Source organism: Cephus cinctus, unplaced genomic scaffold (genome assembly GCF_000341935.2).
Source record: "Cephus cinctus unplaced genomic scaffold, Ccin1 Ccin1_scaffold1847, whole genome shotgun sequence".
NCBI classification, from domain to species: domain Eukaryota; kingdom Metazoa; phylum Arthropoda; class Insecta; order Hymenoptera; family Cephidae; genus Cephus; species Cephus cinctus.
The window spans coordinates 449,152-475,997 of record NW_014334027.1 but is presented as its reverse complement, the minus strand read 5'-3'; the positions used below and the strand labels follow the sequence as shown (position 1 = coordinate 475,997).

The window sequence follows — 26,846 nt, the reverse complement described above, 5'->3', positions numbered from 1 at the left end:
GAATGTCGGACATTATATTTAAAGGATATTCTCAAACATCCTGGCAGTGTACGATGCTAATATTATATTCGCTATAAAAAAAAAGAAAAAGAAACAATTCACGTAAAATACCGTCGCTTGGAATTTCACGTGTTATTTATGTAATTGTTTATTTTTCTACTCATTCTTTTTCTCTTATCGTTTTTATCCCCCTTCGTAATACCGTAGGGACAATGATAATCGCAATGCTACCCGGCAAAAAAACGTTTAAGTAAAATCCCAATTCGCAGCGCTACTGAGATAATGTATATTATTAAATACTGTACGTATACATGGTGTATGATATTATAGGATGTTCCCTGTAATTAATGTAAATCTCTCTGGTCATTGCCAATTGGAGTTTACATAATAAAATAGGGAAGAACCTGTTCAATAATATAATAGGCAACAAATATACATTGTTCACTGAAACTTTCTCTTCGAGTTCCAATTAATTTAATGGATTTGTAATAATTGGTATTCGATTATCCTCCAGTCTAGAATAGTATGATGATATAATGCTGGCAGCTAGAAAACTTATGTCCATATCTGTATAATTATTTAAGATGATGAAAATGAAAAAAAATACGTGAGAATGATTGGAAGTAACTTTTGTATAATATAACTAACGCGATACGAATGACTGATGTTTACTGCGACTAAGGAATAAATTAATTGAGTAACCTTACGATACTACTGATTATTAGAACAATAAATTTCATTAAGGTTAATTGTTCATTGGACAAAATTATCGTAATAATCATCTTATTAAATTCTCTGTACTATCTATGAAATTGTTCCATTTATCCTTCAAGGATATTTAATTTTCTCCTGCAGTGTATATAGTGTGTTTGTGTATTTCAGGTACCTATTGAATGAAGTCATTATGCGGTATAGTTGATTATAAAAACAAAGAATTATCACGGATAAACGTTTAAAAAAAAGTGTGACTATTATAATTCTATTAATATAGTTACGTATAAACTGTTCTCGAAAGTTTCCAGTTTCCAGCATTCCTCTTCATACTGCTCAAAGTTACAGCGAACGTCAATAAACTAGCAACGTATCAAAATATATTTTCTGCATTTATCTGTTTGGTCTATATCCTGAGCTACTAACAGAATGGGCTTTTTCTATTATGAATCAATATTCATTCCCGCGATTTAAGTAAGAGTTGGAAGTACGAAGTAGAGAAATAGCTAACTCTATGCTTTATATGGACGTTTCATGTAGTCTTCGAGGCTTCTGCGAATCAGGTGTATTTTCTTTTTATAACCGACCAAAGACCGGTCCAAAAATGTCATGTGAAAATTATAATTAAATTGAAACCTTTTCTGCTTATTTCGATTCACTTTTTTGCATTGATAATTCGCATGATACTTCTGATTCATAGGTTTTCTCGCGATAAATCCCGAGCACGACTGAGGCTTTTTGTTGATACAATCAATTCCTTTAAAAAATAGCGCAATAACTTATATATTTAATTACAGTTGTTTTTCATTATGAGAACCAAAGGTGCGCGCCTCATTTCCTAAACGGAATATACTTCGAGTTTCTTGATTTTGGCTTTTTCCTCCTCAGATTCATCTCGGCAGATCATAAGCGTATGAGAAAGGCCGCAAGTTATAGCAGTGACGTACAAACCTTCCAAAGCTTTCACTTCCATTGGAGTGGTAGACGATTTACGGAGCTCCCCAAAACCCTGGAAAAATGAAAAAAAAAAGAGTAACTTAACATTCTGTTTAACTCATTAACGCTCAAGAAAAAACGGGGCAACCTGGAAAAAAAGACGCCGCTCACGCACGGCCTAATGTACGCTTCGTCGCTAATCACCTTCCACCCGTCCTTTTCGTTTTATTAAATAATTTATTTCACGTCATTATAACTATAAATCAGTAATGTTATGTATGTTTCATTAGTAATTTTTTACAAATCGCCATAAAAAATTCACGTCATATGTTACAAAAAAATCTGTAGTCCCTTGAGTCCAGGATTTTCGGATTGACCCTGTTTTTGCTCAGGCGATAATACATTAAAGACAATTTTTTAAATAGTCTGATACAACTTACCAACTCTCCAAAGGTAGGACTACCTCCCCAAGCAATAACTGAATCATCGGCAGCTACGACGACACTCGTTTGTGACACTCCGACACATCTGATTTCCCATCCTGACAGATCTTGAATTGGTTTTGGGTACATATTCGCTTCCCCAGTACGTTTTGATTGACCGAACATTAATGCAGTTCCATGAACGTTAATAGCAATGCTATAAGTACTTCCACAATAAACCGATCTGATACTACGATTTGGAGGTTCAAGATATTTAATCAAACGCGGTACTAATTCATCACGTTGTTCATTGTGGCCGAGACGTCCAACACCACCAAAGCCCCAGGAAAAGGAACGGCTTTTGCTGTCAATGGCAACAGTATGATAGTAGCCGCAACTAAAATCCGTGATCTCAACGCAGTCGACAGGGGTGATGTGTCCATCCTTTGATCTCTCAATGTACATTACAATCTTCTTAGGTGCTTTCTCAAAGTGGAAGGCCATCCTCGTGTTTGTGATGAAGTACTTGCCATCAGTGTTGTGTCCTAATGCTCCATACTCAGGGCAACCAAAGGAATGCAAACCACCCTTGATATCGAGTATCATTGAAAAGTCAGCACCACAGCCGATCTTGACAATAGGTGGACCACTGTATTTTACTTTGGTGGCTTTTGTGACACAGATATCTGCTTTTCCAATTCCACATTGGCCCAGTTTATTGTCGCCACACGCGTATACGATACCACGACTTGTAAGGAACAGAGTATGGCTACGGCCACAAAATGCTGCTATGACCGTTTCACCTTTGAGAGCTTCTACTTCTGTTGGGTCATCACGACGTTTTGTATCACCAACACCCAATTGTCCTAAAGATTACGATAGAAAGTGTTGATATCAAGAACAAAGAATACAAACATGTGTTTATTTTGCTTGATCCATTAATCCTGTACCAATGTAAAATTCTACCGATCAATAGAAGTATGTTAAATATCAGGCCCTAGATACCTTGAATATACATATTTGTCCAAATTTAATGGTAAACATAACCATACCGTGTATATTGATTCGTTTACCTTTCTGTTAATTACCTTTATCATTTCTACCAAATGCAAGACATCTATTATCCTCAGTTACAATGATGGAATGAGATGCAGCAGGACCAGAAGCAACCAGTCTCACACGAGTTCCATTCAGATTCTCAAAAGTATGTGGAGTCCAGAGATTACGTCCAATATTGACTTTTACACTCTTCGGTGGTGCCTTGCGGCCTGCCATATCCCAGTTAGTAAGTCCACACATGAGCAATGTTCCAGATTTACCCCAACCACCCTTAAAACAAACAATACTTTAAATAGAAAATTAAAAAAGTAATAAAATTTAAATACAAACATATGCCACAGACATTTCAAAGCCTCAAACAATTAATGTTTTCCTGTATTGTTTTTTTAAGTAATAGAAGCAAAATCCTTTTGTCAACTTTCTCCTAGTTCGTTGACCGGATAAACCAATTTAAGCACCCTTGTTAATTATTTCAATAGACGTTGAAGTCAGATTATGAGATCAGAAATAACATCAAGTCAAAAAAAATCACCTCCGGGGGCGGTAATTCAGGAAAAGCGGATACATCGGTGAGGTCATCATCCGCTGTGTCCTCACCATCGGCATTCGAGCCGGCGTCGACGGCGTCCTCGACTTCGGAATCGTGTTCACTCGAAATGTCCTCGTCGTCGTACTCGACTTTCCGCGTCTTCCCCCGACCTTTCTTTCCCGCGGCGGTGTTCTTGCGCTTCGTAGACATCTCGCACTAACCCAACACTCTTTTAACTATGCTCAAGACTAAATCCTTGTATCTTTGAAAACGTTTCCGAGGGACGCGGCGCGAATGACATTTATCGATGTAATGGCGGTAGAACGTGCTCTACACTCCGAATGCACAACAAAAACGCGCGGCCACCTGGCGCTCAAAAATCATAATAAAACCATGCTCGAACGATAAACGTAAACCATAAACCAGAGTTATTGTAAATTTCCCAGCTCGCGCTCCATAAACCGCTCACTTTAACACGAAGGAACGTTGATACTGAAACGGACTGTGAGACAGTAGCGGGAAATTCAAATATACTAACGATCAAGGTATACAATTTATTATATTAAATCTTAAATATAATTATAATATATGTAACTGTCGTTTTTATTTTATACGTCATATCTGCGGTAAATCTTTAACAGCTTTTTTTACACTGATAATTTTTATGGAAATTATTTATACTAAAACATAAGAAATATTCTTTTTATATTGAATAATATCGTATCGCTAAATATTCAGCGAAATTTTAAAAGATTACTTTATTATGAAATACCACTAGGGAACATAACGAAAATCTATGAGAATGCATATGAAATCGGCAGAAAACTGTATTACCGATGGATCGCGAGAAAATCGTGCTCCAAGCTCCTGGAAAACTACGCTGATAACAGGAGAGAATAGTTGCGCAATGTTTAATTTAAATTTATTGTTTGTGTTTACGTGTACAGTGTCAACAATCATATTTGCTTGATGGCGACCGACGGGACGCAAGGATTTTATAATTCCTCTGTCGCCGATCGTCAAACAATAAAAGCGTGGAAATGGAATAAATAACTCCGTCTCCATTTTTAGCAAATGATCCATTACGGATGTTTGAAGTCATACAATTTGATCTATATCATTTATTTTTTTCAATGAAATCCCCACCCTTATGACTAGACATATAAATATATAGTTTCAAATATATTTTTACTAAAAACGTTTATTTCTCTCAAAGCCCTTTACACGTATTTTAACAACGGTAGTAAATACAATTATCTTTTTCTATGTTATCAAAATTATTCCACAACAAGTATTATTCCAACGTATACTTAGTGTCGGTATCCTTTTGGCTTTTCGTAATAAAAAGATTAATAATAAACATCAAACGCCTACAGACGAGTTTATCTGCGATGGCGCCTGGACGATTGTGATGCTATAATAGGTAAATAAAAATAGCGCCACTTAATGCGAAGTTTCATTCACATTACTGGCTCGAGAGATCAAACTAGATAATAACGACGTATGTAGGTAACGTGCTCAGATCTCGTGAATATCAAGAGGTGCATGTGACTCTGCACGAAGGGTTGCGAACCGAATATAAATATTTGTACAGGAAGTATTATATAGGAAGTAAAGATTCTATATATTTCGACGTGACTATATTGATTTATTGATAATAGTAATTTTTAATAGACTTATCGCATAATGGTAACTGCCATTTATAAATCAATCTGGATCACGATTGGTAATCTAATCGATGACAAAAGAATACGGATGTGGTTGGATGGCAAACAATTATTAAGAAACTAGGAAAAAATTGTTTTTTTTTTAGTAAAACGTAATATTTATTTATTTATCATCGAATCAAGGATCTGCTTTGACGTCATCGTATTTACAAGGCTTTTTGTTTAAATAAGTAATATATTATACACAATGGTAACTTAATTCTAACAATTTATATAATTATCTCTAATAATGTCTTTGATTGGACTAGTTAAGTCATTTGCATCAGTCGAATTGGGCCTCCTGGTAAGGAATAACATTATATTATTAATCGTTAAATAATATGTGATAGTAACATGTAATGCAAGTCGTGCATACTTACATACTTCATGTGGGATAGAAAAATGTCATAGATCATCGTCATAAGATTGATATAGATAACACGATACTGAACGGGAACGAATAAAAAGTTAACAAATTGTGTAGGTGGCCAAAAACAGCAATCCACCTGTAAATAACAAAATATTTTGTAATATTTTTAATAACCTCCATTTCCACTCAATCTTTTAACATGATAAATATATTAATGTGAGGCTGTAGTGTATAATTGACTTTTAACGAATTTCAGAATGAAACAAGAAAGATCACTCTAAAAAAGCACGATATCACGACTATCAGTACAAACAAAGAAATTATAGTGAAGGAAAATTTCAATGTGTAAGTCTGACGAAGATCAGTAATCTGGCGCCCGAAGTTAATCTCCAGCCCCATAAACAATGCGCACCTTCCACGTGTCGACGAACTTCAGTTTCACCTCGTCGTTAATATCCTCTATTTTGCGCTGCTCCATAGCGCCAATCCCAAAGAAGAATATAGCCAGACAAGTCGGACTGGCCACGATCTGATCTATGAAAGTCTTTTTCATGACAGAACTTGTATTTCTGCCAGGCAGGACGCGGTCGAGGACGGCATAGAAATAGTGATGGAAAGGACCCTGCATCAATCCTACCGTAACCATATTCCTGGTGCGCATATAATCATGTTCGTAGCTTGAATTGTCTTCTGTTTTCTTTGGCAAATCCTCTTTCATTATTTCATCCTCCACTATTTCTGTAGGAAAATATTTGGGAAGATGATGGCGTTTCCAATGTTCACCACGTTGCTGGAGCCAATCACCAATTCCCATCATAACCCCGCAACTCACGATGTTTGTGGCTAGTAGATACTTTCCTGTAAACGAATAATGGATTGAATTATATTTTTTTGTTATTTGTTATATTTAGTCAGAAAAACATTTTTTGACATTAATTACAGGATGCGACACGCATTTTGAGAAAATCAACCAGTTTGTCATTTGTGTAGAACCGGTAGCCTGTTTTCAGGCGCAATTCTTAATGATCGATATACAGTTATGGTTTTAATATAAATTATAGTTAGGATAGAAATGATAAATGTAAACTCTTCTAAAATTATTATCGTTGGCAAGGATAGTTCAGACCTAGTCCAAATATTGACTGTATTTCTATCGTATTAATAGAAATGATTAAAATAGAAATATTTGTGTACTATACATCCGCAGACAACGACTATTTCCGCAATATATTACAGTCTCATAACACAGATGCGCACTTACCAAATAGTTTATGAAAAACACCCATTTACGTAGAGCGAAGAAAATTTATACGGAATAAAAGATAATGGTAATTATGGATAAACTCTTTGGTTCAAATTAAAAAATTTTTATTCCTCAAAAATTATTGACTGTTATACAGTATTATTCTTTTCAAGCTTTACCCCGTTCTGTGCTATCTTACGTTATAGAATTCGAATGAACACTTTCTTTAATAAATTCTTTGAATATACTTTAATACGTTACTACTTCACTATATTATATATAACGCGATTCTTAATTCTCTGATGCTTGAATAGACGGAATGTTGGTAGAACGTTGCGTGGCATAACGTTCCAACGTCGGAAATGATTATAAAAATATTTTTAATAAAAATACTCTATGCCAATTAGTAATTTCCACGGAGAAACGCGCTTCCCATCTTCTGTCAAAACTCGAATGTCACTGATATTTCATAACAGCGACGGTGCACTAAATAGACGCTCAGTGTCTGTCAAACGCGTCACCTGCGTTTGCGCATTCTCGGTCGATCGACTCTGACGCGTTTCTCTTATTTATTTTTATCACTCGCGTGACAACGCGGTGCATGTTTTTTATTCGCAACCTTTAAAAGTACAAACGCTGCTTGTACCTTTCGAAATAGTACAAAATAGTGGGAGAAACGTGGATCTTCTGGCCATGCATGCAGACTCTTCTTGCATACCACAAATTTTATTGCTCAAGGACATGTAAAGTGGCATTGTAAATCGTGACAGCTTCGTTCTATTATTAATGCAATGTTTGTGTTTGACAGTAAACCTTGAGAATGGAGGATTTTAATCAAGTGAGTTCACTTTTGTACGATTAACCCTTTCACTACTACGAGCCACTATAGTGGCCTTCCATAAGATAATACTAAGATTAACACACAGAATGGCATCAAGGAGGATGACATACTTGGATGGAGTTGACAGAATGTGATAATACTTGATATGTTTGAACTTTCTGTTCTTTATTAGAAGTCAGTAATCGAGTGGCTTAACAATACAGTGACAAAGTTCCCATGGATTACTTAGCAGCGACTGCCTTGGGTTTTGGTCCTTCCCTAAATCCGTTCCTGAAAAAGAGAGAGATATTAATTGTATATCATGTAAATAGTTTATACAAATCTGAAGGTGTAGATCAAATACTATGATATAATTATTACACACAAGGATTACTGATAACCTAACCTAACAATAATATCCATGTTAAAATAAATGTTTAATTCAAAACTTACTTGAACTTGCGACGGACAATCTTAAGATGTCGCATACGACCAGTACCAGTGGTCTTCCTCCTTTTGGCTTTTATGGACCAATTGTCTAAAAAGATATTTACAAATAAAACTCAATGTACTAATTTAGTACCACCATTACTTTTTTGAATTTCCATACAGTCTATTACTTACAGGATCTCATCTTTCTCTTAGGATAGCCACATTGAGCACATTGTGACTTTTGGATATGGTATGAGCTGCGGCCACATCGCCTACACAGCGTGTGGGTCTTATTACGCCGCTTACCAAAGCTTGATGTACCCTTCGTCTGTAAAAATTAATAGACCTGGTAAATAATTCATCATATAAAATAACACAAGCTAAGTCGCCGAACACTTTGTCTTGAACTCCAACAAAGTCATCAGCGACGAGACATAAACACTTCAGCAATCTTTCTTGCCACGGCGTTGAAGAAAACAAGCTTGTTAAAATAGTTTAATTCAATTACAACATCAATTGAAATGCAATGAGAAATTAAACTTCATCAAATAATTGTCATATGCATTCACAATGTGACCATACATAAACACTAAGGTCCCTAACCTTAACTGCTAAAATCCGACATTCCGAATCTACAATATATATTTTTCCTAAAACTTTACTATCACACCAGAATTAATGTCTAGCTTTTAAAAAACTTTATATTGGTCTGACCAATTATCGTGGCAATAAGATTGCTGATTTTCAAACAGATTTCGATCACCGTGAAGCACGCTCACCATTTTATACGAAGGATCACTTCAAAAGAGATGAACTAGCGCGTTGCAAAATGACACCCGGCGCACATTCCAATATGGCCGCTGTAGACCGGAAATTGCTCCCAGAGCCTCGAAAAACATTCCATGAAAAAGTTAATAAGAAACGGTGCTCAACTTTCGTAACATTTGTATAAAATTGAAAATCTTTCATAGTTGAACTTGATAGTGGGTATAAAATTAAACGATTAAAAGTGTATCTCATATACAATTTTATATTATAAATTTGTTCACATTTTAAATACAATTAAATTTCCATAAGCCTATCCACATCGGTTAGAACTTCACGACAGTGACGACTGTCAGCTACCACAATATGTTGTGCTCCTACAAGACAGTCCTTTATTTCAGATCCCTCTTGAATGACACAACCATTGCATAGGATGCAATTTGTAATCACACATCTAAAAGTGATATTATTCATATCAGTGTTGAATTAGGTGTTAACAAATATTTGCTGCGATATCCTTACCTTTGCTTTATCGTTACATTTCCCATTATAACACTTTGTGATATTCTTGTCTTTGGTTCAATGACAACATTGGGTCCAATATGATTTTGTTTTACTGAGGTTTTTTCATCTATAAATGCATTCTCATCGATTCGACAGTTTTCTACTTGAGTACTTTTTACTGTTGCACTAGCAGATATTTCAGGTACTGAAATCTTGCCTTCGGTTAGCGTATTCCACCATTCTGAATTCTGAAAGTGTATAGAATTGTTTTTATTAGAAAGAGTTCTGTTATATTCTCTTTCATCTAAACAATAAATTCTAAATAAATTTTTTACGTACTGTAGATCTTGATAGGTCACTATTGGCTAAAGCATACATTTGGATGGTATTGGTTCTTAAACCAAACTTTCCTGTCACTATGTGAGCATAGCAACGTATCACATCCCCATGATACGCTTCCTCAAGATCCGTATTGTGGTCATTAAAGGCAGACATTTTTCTTATTAATGTATCCAGCGGTTTTTCAACAGCGAATCGGTAAATGTCTTCTTTAGTGTCTAGTCGTACGATTGAAGTATTTTTGTCATCTGCGGATTGCCTAGGTGGTCGAGACAGCTGTTTAGCAACTATATAAGGCAATAACTCACCCTTTAGTGTACTAAAACTCCTGTAGGATATAAATATGTTATTATTGTGCTTTGTGTAAATATTAAAATTATATCAATATAACGAGAAAATTCTTACTTGTTAAAAACCAAGAAGTCTAAAACCCATTTATTAATAACATACAGATGTGCATCCATCCATTTTGAATGGATAGTGAAGCTGGTATGCTTTTTAAGGAGTTTTCTTGATAAATTGATAGTCTCTTCAAAATCAGATGCAGATGCTAGAAATACTAACCGTCCAGTTTCATTATCAATACCAATTAGATCTGTTTCTGGTTTTTGTTTACTCTTTGGTCCTGGAGTTACAAAATCATCTGGTACTTTTGGAGCAGGTACGATTAGAGCTGTTATGCTAGCATTATGTTTCCGATAGGAATTAAGAATATCCGCAATATCAATTTCAGTAATCAAATCACAAGAGATTACCACAAAGTCCACATGGATTTTTTCATTAATTAGCCTGATAGAATCTGCTGTGCCCAAATCTTCACCACCAGGAATGCCAACAAAATCCAATTTTATTTCAAGATCCAATTTGTCAACTGCTGCAGCCACATCATACTTTGCTGATTCAGATACCACAACTATTGCTTCATGAAATCCAGAACGTTCAAGAAGACGTAAAGGATAGAAAATCATAGGCATATTGCCAATAGGTAGAAGACATTTAGGTCGTCCAGCTGTAAGCTCTGTCATACGTGAGCCTTTACCTCCAGCTAGAACAACTGCTTGGAATTCCGTACAATGGACCATGTTTACCAAGATTCTCCTTAACCTTTTCTGTAAAGTTATAAAATTTCTATGATCATTATCCTCTATGAAATAACACTATTTAAATAAGAGAAATAATTACATTATAATTTCTTACATTTACCCTATCCTACTGTTACCCATGCATTCCATCAATTAACATTAATAAGTTACCTCATATAATTAATAGATACTTCAATTTCAACACAGTAAGTACATGAAATAAATTACCGAATAATACTACAACTTACAACAGAATTTTATTACAGTAATAAATATTTGACAGTTAGATTAATGGAATCATGAGCCTGTCCATCAAGCTGCAAAATTTATTAAAAAAAAAAAGTACAAGGAACTACATAACTTCCATGAAACTGTCAAACCATTGAATGGAATATCGTATTCGTTGAAAAGAGCAGTACTTCTCGACCGATAGGGTAACCCACTGTTTCACTAGGAGTCAACTATAAGCATCCCTGTAGAGGGCATCAAAATCTAATAGCTTCATACGCAGTGGTCTAAATTCTTCTTTTGAAAACGTATTTTCCAATATAATACGGGCCGTTATGACATAATAAATTGAAGAGCAGCCTCAAAAATATTCTGGAGCACCACTTTGTGATCGATTATCCCGAACTAAGGTTTTATTATATTGGCCGTATTAGAACCTTCGGAACCCACCTTAAGGATGGGTTGTATTGACATCGATTCCTTGTCGCAGCTTGGAGCGTATTTGCGGAGTGAGTACGGTGACTTTTGAAACTCGATTAAACACCTATAGTATAATTTTTTTGACTTACAACAATCAAGAGTACGGTATCTGTAATGCAACGTTCTCGTGTGACACTTGAATTGAGTTACGGTTGATTTATCAATAGTTTTCGCATTGCTAGTGCTTCGGTGGTGAGAATGACATATTTCTCGCGAAACGTGCGTGCCGAACGGACGAGAAGTGTTAATTGTAATCGTAGGTAGCGACCGGCGAAGAAATGGCAGTATCTGGCTGGATGAATTGGGGTAGGATCCTCCGAACGAGCAGACCACACCGTGGTACGTCATACATTACAGTAACATTGTCGCTTAAGAACTCATTGAGTTTAATTCACTAAGTTTTTTATTGTAGGTCGACAAGATAACGAAGACAGTAACGTGCAGCTTGATCTGTCAAAAGGTTAGTAACCTAACCTATTTTGTGGGGCTTGGATATGTTGAGGATGTACAGTTGTTATATAGTATGTTTTGAAATTTTTTACCAAATAATTCACTGTATAGACACATAAGAATGAGGGGAGAAGGTACAATGCTTGTTATCGATAAGAACATTTCTTGCTTAATGTTCTTCTCATTTGTTTTAATAATGTTCTCCTCATGGAATGAAAGTAATAATCTTATGTTTCAAAAGTAGTGTTGCCAAGGTACAGTTCAATATTTTTGAATTAAAATACCTTCTTTTTCAGATTTAAAAGAAAATATAAAAGAGGTTTTAACAAACCTTTGTCAACGTCAAGGAGTTTCAAGTGTAAAAAAACTAGCATATTTGAATGCTATTGTGAAGCTTTTGGATGAAGAAGATGATACTGACTATGGCTATGGTACAGAGGAATTACTTTGTTGGTTAGTTTGCAAATTTGGCTATTCATATTTTAATCGTAATCATACTTTGAATTATAAAATTCTAGAATGTATATTAATATTGATCATAATCCCAAACAAATTTTATTATTTAAAGTTTACGTGTGGGACTTGTGCAAGAGGCGACACAAGTGCGTGCGGCTGCGTTACGGGTGGTGCGCTACATGCTCAAAAAGGAACAAGACATTGTTATGATGAACAAACTGCAATATCCATATCTAGTTGCACGCAGCATGGATGTCAATCTGCGAAATGAAATGGAAAGGATCCAAGCTCTAAGGCTTGTCAGAAGAATATTACTATTGTCTCCAAAACACTTTAGTCCCGCTTTAGCACGATCTCTAGTGAGTCTAACAAATGGCGGCATTGAGGAGAAAGACCGTTCTTTTCGTGTATTCCTAGCGACTTTATGTGAGCTGGGAGTTTTAAATTCCAATTTACTAATAAGCTGTGGTGGGATTGGAGCATTAGTTAGGGCAGCAATGACCACCCAGAGTGCTTCAATTATTGAATCTGTAGTAGGAGTGCTTCTAAGGTTGCTAGCAAATCCTGACACCAGGAGTGGAGTGTCGCTGTTGTCACTAGCAGCTCCTTACTGCGAACTGCATTCCTATGGGATAGAGTGCACGAAAGAGGAACGTGACCAGAGATTCGCTGCAAGCAAATTAGCCTTACTGAGTGTATTGCGCTCTTATTCTGGAGTGATTCACTTCTGTCATCCAAATAACAGTTCAGGACTCCGTGCCATCTCAGACGTTTTATACGTTGAGCAACTCGAAGTGCGTGGTGCAGTGTTAGAACTACTATATGAACTACTTGGTTTGCCTTTACCAATGTGGACAGACGAGCCTGATGTTGCACTGGCTGCGGTAGACCCAAGTCGATTTCGAGATTCTTGGAAACTGTCCGAAGGCTTCATGGTTGCTGAAGGAAAAGCAATCCTACCATCGCTCTCCTTTCATTGTCCCAACATCACTGAAATTCACCTGTCTCTATTGGTATATGTACTACTCGAGTGTGGACTACATAGAGCCCTTGCAGAAACCATCGTTACGTCCGATACCTTCATCTCCGTACGAGCTGCAGTACTTCTAGGAGCCTTGCTTCATTTAGCTCATTCGTTACTACCTCCGGAAGTCTGTGATCTGACTCCACCGTTACCTAACCTTCTGGAACATGCAAGTACTGGAAGACATCAGGCTCTTGCAGCTGTAGCCATACTAGGCCGAATGCATGCCATGATGCGTCGAAGACCAGGGCCTGTTAGTTTGTACCTAGATCGATTGTTACAAGCAGGTTCCTGGCTACGTCCTACGTTACCGCGAAGACAACGTTCTACAAGTCGCCACTGGCTACGCCGTGAATCTCCTACAACTCCACTTCTCAAGGATGCTCAAGTACTCAGTTCGAAGGATGCTTTGGCATGGAATTGGCCAGTAGTACGTTCTATTTTGCGTTCCCGAGAGGATACCTTGCGAATCCTTCACGATTCGGATTATAGATTATTTATTAAACGTTTAGTTCGCTACTTCAAGCCATCCTCAAATAGATATAGTAGAGTCGAGCTAGGTACTAATGCGACGTTGGCTAGAGAAGCTACATTAGCTGGCTGTGACCTACTTAACTTTTTGTTAGAATTGCATGAAGCGGAAGGAACTAGACTTTTACATGAACTCGTTGAAGATATTGCTAATCACGTAGTAGCAATTCGTGCAGGTCAATCTGCCCACGACTGTCTATTCTCACCACGTCACATGGTCACGACGTGTTGTCAGAAGTATTTCCTGTTCCTGGGCCAGTTAAGTCACTCGGCAAAGGGCACAGTGATCCTCAAAAGTTTTAATCTCCTAGATAAGCTCCAAGAATTAGCACTTTATACAAATCATGATTGTTACTACAAACTGGTCCTGTCCAGTCTCGATTATTCGCGAGAAGGTCCAAATCGCAAAATCATGAGCAAAGTCATAGCAGAGGCTCCAACGGAAGGTGCGCGACGTTATGGTACACAATTATTAAGATTAATACTCAGGTCAAAAATGTCAGACGCATATCGATGGGCTTTATCTTTACTGGCTGACAGATTGTCAGACATTAGTAAAGGGGTATCAAGATCTGCACTTGACGTATTGCATGAAGCCTGCGAGGAACCCGAATACCGGGAAGCACTTCTTGAGCAAGGACGTCACTACAGGAACTGGGACCTTTGGTTGAAACCTCTAGGTGAACGTGGATATTTATTAAAAGTGAGAATGTACTCCCTACGAAACGGATTCGCAACTATGTCGTCTCCAGCTGAAGAACTAGAAAAGTGGATTGGACCAGGTGGCTTTGCAGAACGCTACGTCGGTTTAGTGGAGGAAGACATTCATGATTCTTTGACACGTCGTCAACGAGGAGAAGACGGAAACTATCACAGACGAACAAGTAACATACTTCCAACACCTCGCGATGTCTTCACACCTCCTCATCTGATAGGTCAACTGGCGCAACACGATTCAGGGATGCAACTTCTGATACGAAGAAACGTGGTGCAGAGATTTGCACGTGTAATTCAGAGGTTTAGAATGGAATTTCGCACAACAGACACTGAGTCTACCTCTAAGGGAAGTAAGGGTAATCATCTGATCCTAGAAGACGCTTATCTACTCTCCGAGGAATCTGGCACGGATGATACTGTAGAGTCTAATCGGCTAGAGACCATTGTGGACTCTGAGATAATGGAGATGATAGAATCTCGTTCACCTCGCAAGGCGGAATCTCTGCTGGAGATTCGCCGGAAGTCGAGTCTCGATGACTCCAGACGTACAACACCAGAAAGAAGTTGGAGAGGAGATCCAGAATCACGGGAAGAGGCTGCGCGGAATTTAGACAATAGTATCCTCAAAGTAAAAGCGGCACTCTGGTCACTGGGACACGCAGGAACGTCTGTAGCTGGAGTAGAACAACTAATGCATCTAGGTATCATAGAAATGATAACGGCAATGGTGGAAACGTGTCCATATTATACAGTACGTGCAACAGCCATGTATTCTCTGTGTTTGATTGCTACGACTCGTGCTGGCGCGGATGCATTGACAGCTTTTGACTGGCCCAGTGTTAGATATAGACGTGGAGATCAATGGCCGGTAGTACCACCTACTAATAATTATCCAGTGCCAAGTCCGGTTCCTATTCAAAGGCATCACCGTAGTTTGAGCGATGGCAAACCGGAACTACAGCAACCTGTAGCACGGAGAACTAGGAACCGGTCTGAAAGTGCAGCTACGGACCTTGAAGCTAGACGATATGCCTTACCGTAAGTATTTTAGACAATACTTATATTTTTTTTTAATCCATGCTTAATGTATGTATTTTATTAATATGTTCTTCAGAGAGAGGGGCGAGACCCCGAGTCCTGGTGCAAGTAATCAGAGGCTGAGTCAGCAAGATGCTGATGGATACGCACGGCTTCGCAGTTTGCAGCGTCATCGTAGACCAAGTTATTCTCAAAATAGTTTAGAAGTACGGCCTTTCGCTGATATTAATAACTTTTATTCTGCAGTCTGAGAATCTTTACTTACAATTTATTGTACGTTATCTTTCAGATGCATAGCTTAGATGGGAGACTCTCGTTACAGAGTCTTTTAGAATATGAAACCTCTCGCAGCTGGGCTCCGGATCACGTGGTATCTGCGACGCCACCACCTACGGAAGACGATAACCTCAACGCACGTTACATGGGTATATGCCTTCCTAGGAAACTCAGTGAAATATTTCCAGATCCACCGCATCCAACACCTTCCATTATATTGGATGATTTTGGTAAACCGGATGTTGAGCCTAACGAGATGGACGAGGAATCAGGATCAGAATACGATGCTGCTGGGGAACACTGTCGCGTGTGTTTAATCTGTTACCGTAAAGCTAACAGTAAAGAGACTACTATCGGGGATACAGATGGAAAGTTACGGAAGTGAGTAAATATTGTTACTAAGATAATTAATTATTCTAAGTTCTTATTTATATTTATTTTTATTTCAAAGGGAAATACTGAGACATGTGCAACGTTTAGCAAATCCCGTTTGGTATAGACACAGTCGTCAAGTCCTACTTAGGTTAAGGCAAAGATATCCTGAAAAATTTCAGGTAAACACGTCAGTCTTATTATTTTTAAGATCAATCTCTTATTTCGCTGAGAGTTAAAATATTATATTTACTCGGCAGGATACGTGCTTATTTTCGGAAGTTGCTACCCGACTAAGCAGCGGCACTTACAGACTTCCTGCCCGACGGTTTTTACAAGAATTATTTTTGGATTCACCGTTTGAGGCGGTAAGTATTTCTATTGTCGTTTTTACTTTGATAGCTACTATATTTTTTGTTTTGCTTTAAATAGCTGTATGCGGAGCCGATGCTCATCTTGGAAATGCCTGTGGGTACCGAAGAGAATCCTCCGCAACCATTGGTTCCTACTTCTCCTGCGCAAAGTCCGCGGTTATCAATTAGTTCTCCAGAATCAAAAATAAATGGACGGCCTACGCTATCCGACAGTCAAGTTGCACAGTTGTCTGTGGTGAACGAAGAAGCCACCGGGGAGCCACGCGCTACGCAACCACGCAATAACAGTCAAGTTGTCACGAGGATAACAGAACGTCGTAGCGACGAGAAAATTATAGCTGAGATTTTAAAGCCTGAAGAGAGAATACGAATATCAAAGAGTTCCGATAAGTTATTAAAAGTCACAGGTGCAAACACTGTCATTAGCCTCGACTAGTTCTCCACATATTTCAAAATATCTGTACATATTTTATATTAAAGTAATTGAGCAAGAGGAAATAAAAACAGACACTGCCAGGATCCTTTTTCCATTTTATAAACTAATACAGTCAATATTTATATCCTCGGTCGCCACTAATGTTCCAGCCATTCTCTAAATACTGTAATGTAGTTACAGAGTTTTACTCGCACACCATACACAGTGGTGTAAGAATATTATGCTAACTGAAAACTCGATTAAAATGACTTGCTAATCCAGAAAAGCGTTTGCCAAATAATGATGAAATTATGGATATTTTCAGAAACTTCTTTTTCTGTATATTCTACCGTTTGAGGCTAACAAAGGTTACCAAACGAGTAGCTAACGTATTCTGCACTTCCGCACGTTTTCCTAATCATTTCCTAATCATTTACTTACTCAAAGCGATAACTTCAGCAAGTCATTCTGAAAAAATATTATGCCACAATGAATATATCTCCACTGGAATCGAAAGAGAGTTGAAATACATCAGATATATACGTATAGTTTGCTATTATATAGACATGTAATACATATATTTAATCTCCCAACTTGACTTCGATGGGAACAAGACTAATGATGACATCTATATGTGGAATTCGAAACTCCTTGTGATGATATCAATGACTTGACAAATTCTATTATCATTAACAAATTACAAAAATTTTATAAACACTGTGCAAAACATGAAACAGCAAAAATTTTTTCCAGCATTTTTTTCAAAATATTATTGCCAATATCAAATTTATTGTCAGTAGATGATTATTGAATCATGATCTTTATATCTTACACGGTTATCGCAAGTTATGTCTAATTGCATTAGTATCTTCGACGACCTTATCTACTGTACAATGAAACAATTGCTAACGCTAATCACCATAAATTTACTAGTCACTATCCTTGACACATTTGAAATCATGAATACCATTAGACACGTATGAAATATACCTAGTTGATTATTTTAAAGCACATTATTTTACATAATAGCAGTCATCTTTTCGGTCAGACGTCACTACTCAATTTGTAACTTTTTTCATCATAAGACTTTGTAGTTTTCCGATATGTGTAGTGTAACTGGAAGCCTATTACTTTATAACAGCATAAAATAATGCTGATCAATTTCAAATTTTCAAAACGTAAACCATGAATTAATTATGTTCGGTCTTTAATATCATAAGAACTAACAAAAATGCTTTTTACTCAAGTATAGAATTTAAGGTCATTGTCATTAAGTTACTGATAGCGTAGATGGTTTCGAGTATTGTACAATCAGAGTAATTTATGCATACACGCATATTGTATATCTATAGATAACTGCACAGGTATGTTTAGAAAAATTCATGAATAAGAACTACGATCTACAAGGTTTAAGTATACCATATGTTTCTAATTGAATACACATGAACCATGTAGATAGATAGTATACGAGACATAATTCATAAAAAGACAGACAGATAGTACAGGCACCGTGTCATTTAGTCATTATTTATTAAATAACCTGTAGTTGAATAAACTTCTTAGTCTTTCGCGAAAACTTCTATCCAAACGTAAGACAGGTCGCTAGTCAACATGGTGAAAGCGAGGAAATATTTAATAGGCAAGGTTTTTGAAGGGGAACCAAAACGCTCTGACTTGACGCTTGTTGAAGAAGAATTGCCGCCTCTAAAGAATGGAGGTATTGCCTTAGAATTACATAAAGATAATATGACAATTCTATTTGTATTATTTGAAAATTTATTTTACAACGGACCGAGTCCATTTCCGATCGTTCCGCAACTTACCCGTCATTCCCTATGACGAACGTCCTGGAATGTACGATGGCAGGAATTTAAAAAACTCACAGATTCTGATCAAAATTCGAATCATCCTTTGAACTGTCGAGAATCTGTTATATGGTTTCAGTTAGCCGAACATCTCTTGTCTAAAAAAAGAAGGCGAAAAATGGATAGGAAGAAAAAAGGATTGCAAGGCCTGACAGTTTATCTAGAAGATTCTTTGGCTTTGCTGTGTAGCTTTAGTGTGTAATGCTAAATTATAGTGTTTGCTGATTTTTAAAATAAGTGACAAAATTAATGCTAACAGATTAAATTACGCCGATTAAGTTGCAATTAGAGTCTTTTATATTTTGTTAATTATATTTTATGTGATTTCATATTTTTTCAGATTTCTTAATAGAAGCGGAATACCTATCGGTGGACCCTTACATGAGGGGTTTCACACCTGCTCTAATAGTTGGCAATATTATGATAGGTACTCAAGTAGGTAAAATTATAGAATCTAAAAATCCTGGTTTTCCTGTTGGTCGTCGCGTTGTCGCAAACGTTGGTTGGAGAACACATACTATAATCGACGAAAAGGCTATTGCCAAGAATACATGGTTGGAGACTCCATATTTAATGCCTGACTTTGGGAATTTACCGTCATCACTTGCCTTAGGAGTATTCGGAATGCCTGGGTAACTGTAACATAATAATGCATTGAGTGGACAATGGTCTAATTACTTCTAACGGATTTACCAAAGGCCTTAATAATGTCAAAATATTTATAGAAATTCGGCTTACTTTGGATTACTCGAAATCTGCAAGCCAGAGAAAGGCAAAACCATTGTCATTAGTACAGCAGCTGGAGCTGTTGGATCTCACGCGGGTCAAATAGCTAAAATGTATGGTTTAAAGGTTATTGGAATCACTGGTTCTGATATTAAGTGTAAATGGATAAAGGAAGACTTGGGTTTTGATCATGCGATAAATTACAAGACACAGGATATCGACGCCGCCCTAAAGGAGGCTGCACCAGAGGGTGTTGATTATTACTTTGATAACGTATGTATAGAATTTCTTATCTTGATATATAATTTTTAAACTTTCCCATTCATTTATATACATGCCATATAATAGGTAGGAGGACCCATATCCCGTATAGTGACAATGCATATGAATTTCTATGGAATAATTGCTGTATGTGGATGCATTTTTTTCTATAATGCTGATCCGAATACTGTAACGGAATCTTGTGTTATACAAACACAATTACTTAAGAACCGATTGAAGATGGAAGGTTTCGTCGTGTACCAGTGGTATAACCGATGGTTTGAAGGCATAGAAAAGAATATTGAATGGATTCGCCAGGGAAAAGTGAAATACAGAGAAACCATCACTCATGGATTTGAAAATATGTTTGATGCATTCGTAGGGATGCTACGTGGTGAAAACATTGGAAAGGCTATTGTTAAAGCATAAGAGAATAAATACTGTACAAAATTGAGTTCTGTGATTTACATACGTGAGTTATGTTTTGCACCACTAATATTTTGGAAAAATATGGAACTAAAGTACTGGGAAATAAACTTGATAACCAACAAAACACTTGATAGAACTTCATACCTATAAATCTTCACACTGACATAATTTTTTGACTGAAATCCATACTTTGATATTGTATTATTTAATGTTAGGTTACTCATAGTATAGATAAGTTTGATTATTGTACAGTCTATAACATTCCACTTATATACATAATATACATATAGATAAACGGATAAAAGAAGTAGGCTTGTATACGAATTTGAAACTGAAAATCTCAATGGATAAGTATTATCATATTGTATAATTAGACGCAACTCATACAGGAATCGAACGAGAGTTGAAATACATCAGATATATACGTATAGTTTGCTAATATATAGGTACGTAAGATACGTATTCAATCTCCCAACTTGATTTCGGTGGGAACAAGACCAATGATGACATGTAGTTATCTGTATATGGAATTCGAAACTCCTGGTGATGACATCAATGACTTGATGATTTCTATGATCATTAACAAATTACACAAATTTTAGAAATGCTGTGCAAAACATGAGACAGCAAAAATTTGTATCCAACGTTTTTTCAAAATATTATTGCCAATATCAAATTTATTGTCAGTAGATGATTATTGAATCATGATCTTTATATCTTACACGGTTATCACAAGTTATGTCTAATTGCATTAGTATCTTCGACAACCTTATCTACTGTACAATGAAACAATTGCTAACGCTAATCACCATAAATTTACTAGTCACTATCCTTGACACATTTGAAATCATGAATACCGTTGGACGGGTATGAAATATACCTAGTTGATTACTTTAAAGCACATTATTTTACATAATGGAGCCATCCTTTCGGTCAGACGTCACTACTCAACTTGTAACTTTCTTCATCAAAAGACTCTGCAGTTTTGGGCTATGTGTAGTGTAATTGAAAGCCTATTACTTTATAACAGCATAAAATAACGCTGATCAATTTCAAATTTTCAAGACGTAAACCATGAATTAATTATGTTCGGCCTTTAATATCATAAGAACTAACAAAAATGCTTTTTACTCAAGTATAGAATTTAAAGTCATTGTCATTAAGTTACTGATAGCGTAGATGGTCTTGAGTATTGTACAATCAGAGTAATTTATGCATACACTCATATATATCTATAGATAACTGCACAGGTATGTTTAGGAAAATTCATGAATAAGAACTACGATCTACAAGGTTTAAGTATACCATATGTTTCTAATTGAATACACATGAACCATGTAGATAGATAGTATACGAGACATAATTCATAAAAAGACAGACAGATAGTACAGGCACCGTGTCATTTAGTCATTATTTATTAAATAACCTGTAGTTGAATAAACTTCTTAGTCTTTCGCGAAAACTTCTATCTAAACGTAAGACAGGTCGCTAGTCAACATGGTGAAAGCGAGGAAATATTTAATAGGCAAGGTTTTTCAAGGGGAACCAAAACGCTCTGACTTGACGCTTGTTGAAGAAGAATTGCCGCCTCTAAAGAATGGAGGTATTGCCTTAGAATTACATAAAGATAATATGACAATTCTATTTGTATTATTTGAAAATTTATTTTACAACGGATCAAGTCCATTTCCGGTCGTTCCGCAACTTACCCGTCATTCCCTATGACGAACGTCTTGGAATGTACGATGGCAGGAATTTAAAAAACTCACAGATTCTGATCAAAATTCGAATCATCCTTTGAACTGTCGAGAATCTGTTATATGGTTTCAGTTAGCCGAACATCTCTTGTCTAAAAAAAGAAGGCGAAAAATGGATAGGAAGAAAAAAGGATTGCAAGGCCTGACAGTTTATCTAGAAGATTCTTTGGCTTTGCTGTGTAGCTTTAGTGTGTAACGCTAAATTATAGTGTTTGCTGATTTTTAAAATAATTGACAAAATTAATACTAACAGATTAAATTACGCCGATTAAGTTGCAATTAGAGTCTTTTACGTTTTGTTAATAATATTTTATGTGATTTCATATTATTTCAGATTTCTTAATAGAAGCGGAATACCTATCGGTGGACCCTTACATGAGGGCTTTCACACCTGCTCTAATAGTTGGCAATATTATGATGGGTACTCAAGTAGGTAAAATTATAGAATCTAAAAATCCTGGTTTCCCTGTTGGTCGTCGCGTTGTCGCAAACGTTGGTTGGAGAACACATACTATAATTGACGAAAAGACTATTGCCAAGAATACATGGTTGGAGACTCCATATTTAATGCCTGACTTTGGGAATTTACCGTCATCACTTGGCTTAGGAGTATTAGGAATGACTGGGTAACTGTAACATAATAATGCATTGAGTGGACAATGATCTAATTACTTCTAACGGATATATCAAAAGTCATAATAATGCATAAATATTTATAGAAATTCGGCTTACTTTGGATTACTCGAAATCTGCAAGCCAGAGAAAGGCAAAACCATTGTCATTAGTGCAGCAGCCGGAGCTGTTGGATCTCACGCGGGTCAAATAGCTAAAATTTATGGTTTAAAGGTTATTGGAATCGCTGGCTCGGATATTAAGTGTAAATGGATAAAGGAAGACTTGGGTTTTGATCATGTAATAAATTACAAGACACAGGATATCGACGCTGTCCTAAAGGAGGCTGCACCAGAGGGTGTTGATTATTACTTTGATAACGTATGTATAGAATTTCTTATCTTGATATTTAATTTTTAAACTATCCCATTCATTTATATACATGTCATATAATAGGTAGGAGGAGCCACGTCCCGTACAGTGACAACACACATGAATGCATATGGAATAATTGCTGCATGTGGATGCATTTCTTTCTATAATGCTGATCCGAATACTGTACCGGAATCTTGTGTTATACAAACAGAGTTTATTAACAGGCGATTGAAGATGGAAGGTTTCGTCGTGTACCAGTGGTATGACCGATGGTTTGAAGGCATAGAAAAGAATATTGAATGGATTCGACAGGGAAAAGTGAAATACAGAGAAACCATCACTCATGGATTTGAAAATATGTTTGATGTATTCATAGGGATGCTACGTGGTGAAAACATTGGAAAGGCTATTGTTAAGGCATAAGAAAATAAATACTGTACAAAATTGAGTTCTGTGATTTACATATGTGAGCTATAATTTGCATGAATATTATGGAAAAATGTAGAACTACAGTACTGTGAAATAAACTTCATAACTAATAAATAATAAATACTTCATAGAATTTTATAACCTATAAGTCTTCATACTAAAAACTTTTTTTACTGAAATGTATACGTTGATATTATATTATCTGATGTTAGGGTACTGATAGTATAGATAAGTATGATTATTGTACAGTCTTTAACATTCCACTTATGTACATAATATGTAGATATACAGATAAAAGAAGTAGGCTTGTATACGAATTTGAAACTGAAAATCTCAATGGATAAGTATTATTATATTGTATAATTAGACGCAACTTATAAAGATAGTCGTTTGCAACAGAATTGCCTATTTTCTACTGAATATCATGCAGTTAAACCAAATTCTGAATCGAGAAGCATATTCCAGCAGAATGGTTAAGCTGGTTTATTCAAAGGATTGATTAATGAAAGATACTCGTCATCTGTTTTTACCAGACATTGATTCGAACTGCTGATTTATGGCCAATTTCTTCATCCTCGGTTAAAATATAGCCTGCTGATAAATCTCCACCTAACCAATCATTTTCATGCTTTAGGCGTTTATCTACAGATTAAATTTTAACTGAAGGTGAAGTAACTGGCCATTAAAGAACAAGAGAAACCCTCAGTCTATCGTAGACGCTTTTCCAGTTCGACAAGCAAATCGCTATCCACGAATATGGTACAGACGCAGAAATATATACTAAGCAAACAGTTTGAAGGCGACCCCAAACCTTTTGACTTGATGATCGTTGATGAGAAATTGCCGGCACTAAAAAATGGACGCATGTTTCAGAATGATAAAGACGATATAAGATTTATTTTTTATTTGTTTATGTGTTTCTGCTTATCACCGTGATCAAACAGAATCTTGAATGAAATCTAAATCTTCAATGTTACAGAATATAATAATATTAGTGCATTAAGCAAAAGTTGCTGCCTGCTGTGACGGCGAAGTAATTGTATTATCACAGCAAACTTCGTAATAATCAATTTTAAATCTTTAAGTAGTGTATCATAAAGAAGTAACATTTGACGCTTGATAGTATTTATCATGCTATTTATAAGAAGAATACATCCAGATACAGATGAAGCAAATGAAAAAGTTTCTTATATAACACAATGCCGTTATGTATTGGTTATTTGCATGTGATTTACATACCTAACATGTAAATATAAATCAAACCGGTATCTTAAGGAAATCCTCGAATGAGAACCAGGATGATCAAAGTTCAAGTGTTGTCATATGGCATGAAATTTAATCTAGTTCTTTGATATCAGATTAGAATTCCTTTATGGAATCAAAAAAGAATTAGATAAAAATGACATAGTCAGTACGTCGTAATTTGATTCATAGTGAATAACATGTAATAGAAATTTTCGCCTTATAAATACTTCAAGAGAAGGGGAAGATCGTTTGAGAGAATGATTAAGAATACGAGATCCCTCTTAGTTTGTCACGGACGCTTGTTCGGTCTACGCGAAAACAATTCGATATCCACGATGGTGAAGACCCAGAAATATGTATTGAGTAAACAATTTGAAGGAGAACCTAAGCGTTCAGACTTAACCATTGTTGAAGAAGAATTACCGCCGCTTAAAGATGGAGGTATGTTGCAATTATATTTATATATTTTGTTTGACTTGTATTTCATGTAGATTTATATATTATATTTTAGAGTATTTGGTTGAAGCAGAATACCTATCGGTAGATCCTTATATGAGGGCCTATGTACCTAGGTTACCACTTGGTATTACAATGATTGGCTCTCAAGTAGCTAAGATTATCGAATCTAAGAATCCTGATTTCCCTGTTACTCGTCATGTTGTGGGTAACTTGGGTTGGAGAAAGCATACCATAATCAGTGGAAAACATGATACACCCATTACAGATAATATGGCACCATACTTATTGCCTGATATTGGAGATCTACCTTCCTCTCTTGGTCTAGGAGTATTAGGAATGCCAGGGTAATCATAAGTAAATTAGACAGTACAAAATTGTGATTGATTTAAAAGGAATTGTGTTAACGTCCAAATATTTATAGGAATACAGCTTACTTTGGATTTCTTGAAATTTGTCAACCAAAGAAAGGCGAGACTGCTGTTATTAGTGGAGCAGCTGGAGCTGTTGGATCTCACGTAGGTCAAATAGCTAAAATTTATGGTTTGAACGTTATTGGAATTGCTGGTACTGCCTCTAAGTGCAAATGGTTAAAAGAAGAACTGGGCTTTGATCATGCAATAAATTATAAGACACAGGACATCAATGTTGCTCTAAAGGAAGCAGCACCAAATGGAGTCGATTGCTACTTTGATAATGTATTATTACATTTTTATATCTTAAAAAATAGTTATTATCTTAATCATTGATTTGTCTCCATATGTCATGCAACAGGTGGGAGGAGATATATCAAGCACAGTGTTAAACCACATGAATCTATTTGGGAGAATTTCTGTCTGTGGAAGCATTTCATCCTACAATGCTGATCCAAAGCGTTTGCCAAAATCTCCTGTTATTCAGCCAGCTTTAGTTTTTAAGCAGTTGAAAATGGAAGGTTTCATTGTAAATAGATGGAAGAATTGTTGGTTTGAAGGAATTGAGAAAAATCTTGAATGGATCCGTCAAGGAAAGCTTAAATACCATGAAACTGTTACTGATGGATTTGAAAATATGTTTGACGCATTTGTAGGGATGTTAAATGGTGAAAATATTGGAAAGGCTATTGTTAAGGCATAAAAGAAAAGTGCTGTATAAAACATATTCTACATGAAGGATAAACTGCAGAATACGACTTCTTTTTGCAGTTAACTGTGAATTGTTTAGTTTGTTTCATATGAAACTCTTCAAGAAAGGGTCATATTCTGCAATTTTACCATAATAAATTTGATAACATAAGAATTAACTCCCTTGTGGTTATATTTATGGTCTGTTATGGTCCTTGAATAGTACCTAACCCGAGTATACTCAGGGTAACGCTTAAAGAGGGTTAATAAACGCATTAAAGAATTTCATAATCCATAAACAGATGTACA

General features: G+C 36.2%; 8 protein-coding genes and 1 long non-coding RNA gene across 16 annotated transcripts; 5 read left to right on the top strand and 4 right to left on the bottom strand.

The window, feature by feature from the left end:
• Window positions 1-324: 324 nt before the first annotated feature.
• On the bottom strand, window positions 325-4,120 carry LOC107273869 (protein RCC2 homolog). Its single transcript, XM_015752461.2, has 4 exons — window positions 3,661-4,120; window positions 3,158-3,398; window positions 2,088-2,935; window positions 325-1,720 (listed from the first exon to the last, which is right to left on the bottom strand). The coding sequence occupies exons 1-4, from the start codon at window positions 3,865-3,867 to the stop codon at window positions 1,550-1,552; spliced, it is 1,467 nt and encodes a 488-aa protein (XP_015607947.1). The 5' UTR covers window positions 3,868-4,120; the 3' UTR covers window positions 325-1,549.
• A 1,362-nt stretch (window positions 4,121-5,482) lies between these two features.
• On the bottom strand, window positions 5,483-7,442 carry LOC107273827 (mpv17-like protein 2). The gene is made up of 4 exons (XM_015752373.2): window positions 6,995-7,442; window positions 6,146-6,591; window positions 5,744-5,869; window positions 5,483-5,664 (listed from the first exon to the last, which is right to left on the bottom strand). Exons 1-4 carry the CDS (start codon window positions 7,017-7,019, stop codon window positions 5,647-5,649), a joined length of 615 nt encoding a protein of 204 aa, XP_015607859.1. The 5' UTR covers window positions 7,020-7,442; the 3' UTR covers window positions 5,483-5,646.
• Window positions 7,443-7,547: 105 nt separating this feature from the next.
• On the top strand, window positions 7,548-8,382 carry LOC112495269. The gene is made up of 2 exons (XR_003061650.1): window positions 7,548-7,814; window positions 7,990-8,382. It is a non-coding gene; the product is annotated as an uncharacterized LOC112495269 (long non-coding RNA).
• On the bottom strand, window positions 7,962-9,108 carry LOC107273828 (60S ribosomal protein L37). The gene is made up of 4 exons (XM_015752375.2): window positions 9,008-9,108; window positions 8,421-8,556; window positions 8,250-8,334; window positions 7,962-8,087 (listed from the first exon to the last, which is right to left on the bottom strand). The coding sequence occupies exons 1-4, from the start codon at window positions 9,008-9,010 to the stop codon at window positions 8,039-8,041; spliced, it is 273 nt and encodes a 90-aa protein (XP_015607861.1). The 5' UTR covers window positions 9,011-9,108; the 3' UTR covers window positions 7,962-8,038.
• LOC107273818 (translation initiation factor eIF-2B subunit gamma) lies at window positions 8,440-11,852 on the bottom strand. Of its 6 annotated transcripts, XM_025091162.1 has the most exons (7): window positions 11,167-11,249; window positions 11,034-11,089; window positions 10,242-10,945; window positions 9,837-10,164; window positions 9,516-9,745; window positions 9,008-9,447; window positions 8,440-8,556 (listed from the first exon to the last, which is right to left on the bottom strand). In XM_025091162.1, the coding sequence occupies exons 3-6, from the start codon at window positions 10,916-10,918 to the stop codon at window positions 9,291-9,293; spliced, it is 1,392 nt and encodes a 463-aa protein (XP_024946930.1). In that variant the 5' UTR covers window positions 10,919-10,945; window positions 11,034-11,089; window positions 11,167-11,249; the 3' UTR covers window positions 8,440-8,556; window positions 9,008-9,290. The 6 variants fall into 6 exon arrangements, with proteins under 6 accessions (XP_024946930.1, XP_024946927.1, XP_024946928.1 ...); XM_025091159.1 differs by lacking the exon at window positions 11,034-11,089 and having other exon boundaries at window positions 11,167-11,325; XM_025091160.1 differs by having other exon boundaries at window positions 11,019-11,257.
• LOC107273812 (rapamycin-insensitive companion of mTOR) lies at window positions 11,825-17,383 on the top strand. Its single transcript, XM_025091153.1, has 9 exons — window positions 11,825-11,965; window positions 12,039-12,086; window positions 12,373-12,529; window positions 12,645-15,842; window positions 15,919-16,048; window positions 16,132-16,499; window positions 16,570-16,672; window positions 16,751-16,858; window positions 16,923-17,383. The coding sequence occupies exons 1-9, from the start codon at window positions 11,905-11,907 to the stop codon at window positions 17,298-17,300; spliced, it is 4,551 nt and encodes a 1,516-aa protein (XP_024946921.1). The 5' UTR covers window positions 11,825-11,904; the 3' UTR covers window positions 17,301-17,383.
• A 1,445-nt stretch (window positions 17,384-18,828) lies between these two features.
• Window positions 18,829-20,684, top strand: LOC107273823 (prostaglandin reductase 1). 2 transcript variants are annotated; one of them, XM_015752365.2, is made up of 4 exons: window positions 18,829-18,996; window positions 19,485-19,776; window positions 19,870-20,143; window positions 20,219-20,684. In XM_015752365.2, exons 1-4 carry the CDS (start codon window positions 18,891-18,893, stop codon window positions 20,558-20,560), a joined length of 1,014 nt encoding a protein of 337 aa, XP_015607851.1. In that variant the 5' UTR covers window positions 18,829-18,890; the 3' UTR covers window positions 20,561-20,684. The 2 variants fall into 2 exon arrangements, with proteins under 2 accessions (XP_015607851.1, XP_015607852.1); XM_015752366.2 differs by lacking the exon at window positions 18,829-18,996 and adding an exon at window positions 19,185-19,338.
• Window positions 20,685-21,972: 1,288 nt separating this feature from the next.
• LOC107273824 (prostaglandin reductase 1-like) lies at window positions 21,973-23,866 on the top strand. 2 transcript variants are annotated; one of them, XM_015752367.2, is made up of 4 exons: window positions 21,973-22,163; window positions 22,652-22,943; window positions 23,037-23,310; window positions 23,386-23,856. In XM_015752367.2, exons 1-4 carry the CDS (start codon window positions 22,058-22,060, stop codon window positions 23,725-23,727), a joined length of 1,014 nt encoding a protein of 337 aa, XP_015607853.1. In that variant the 5' UTR covers window positions 21,973-22,057; the 3' UTR covers window positions 23,728-23,856. The 2 variants fall into 2 exon arrangements, with proteins under 2 accessions (XP_015607853.1, XP_015607854.1); XM_015752368.2 differs by lacking the exon at window positions 21,973-22,163 and adding an exon at window positions 22,283-22,505 and having other exon boundaries at window positions 23,386-23,866.
• Window positions 23,867-25,037: 1,171 nt separating this feature from the next.
• On the top strand, window positions 25,038-26,716 carry LOC107273822 (prostaglandin reductase 1). Its single transcript, XM_015752364.1, has 4 exons — window positions 25,038-25,419; window positions 25,490-25,781; window positions 25,859-26,132; window positions 26,209-26,716. Exons 1-4 carry the CDS (start codon window positions 25,236-25,238, stop codon window positions 26,548-26,550), a joined length of 1,092 nt encoding a protein of 363 aa, XP_015607850.1. The 5' UTR covers window positions 25,038-25,235; the 3' UTR covers window positions 26,551-26,716.
• Window positions 26,717-26,846: the final 130 nt, after the last annotated feature.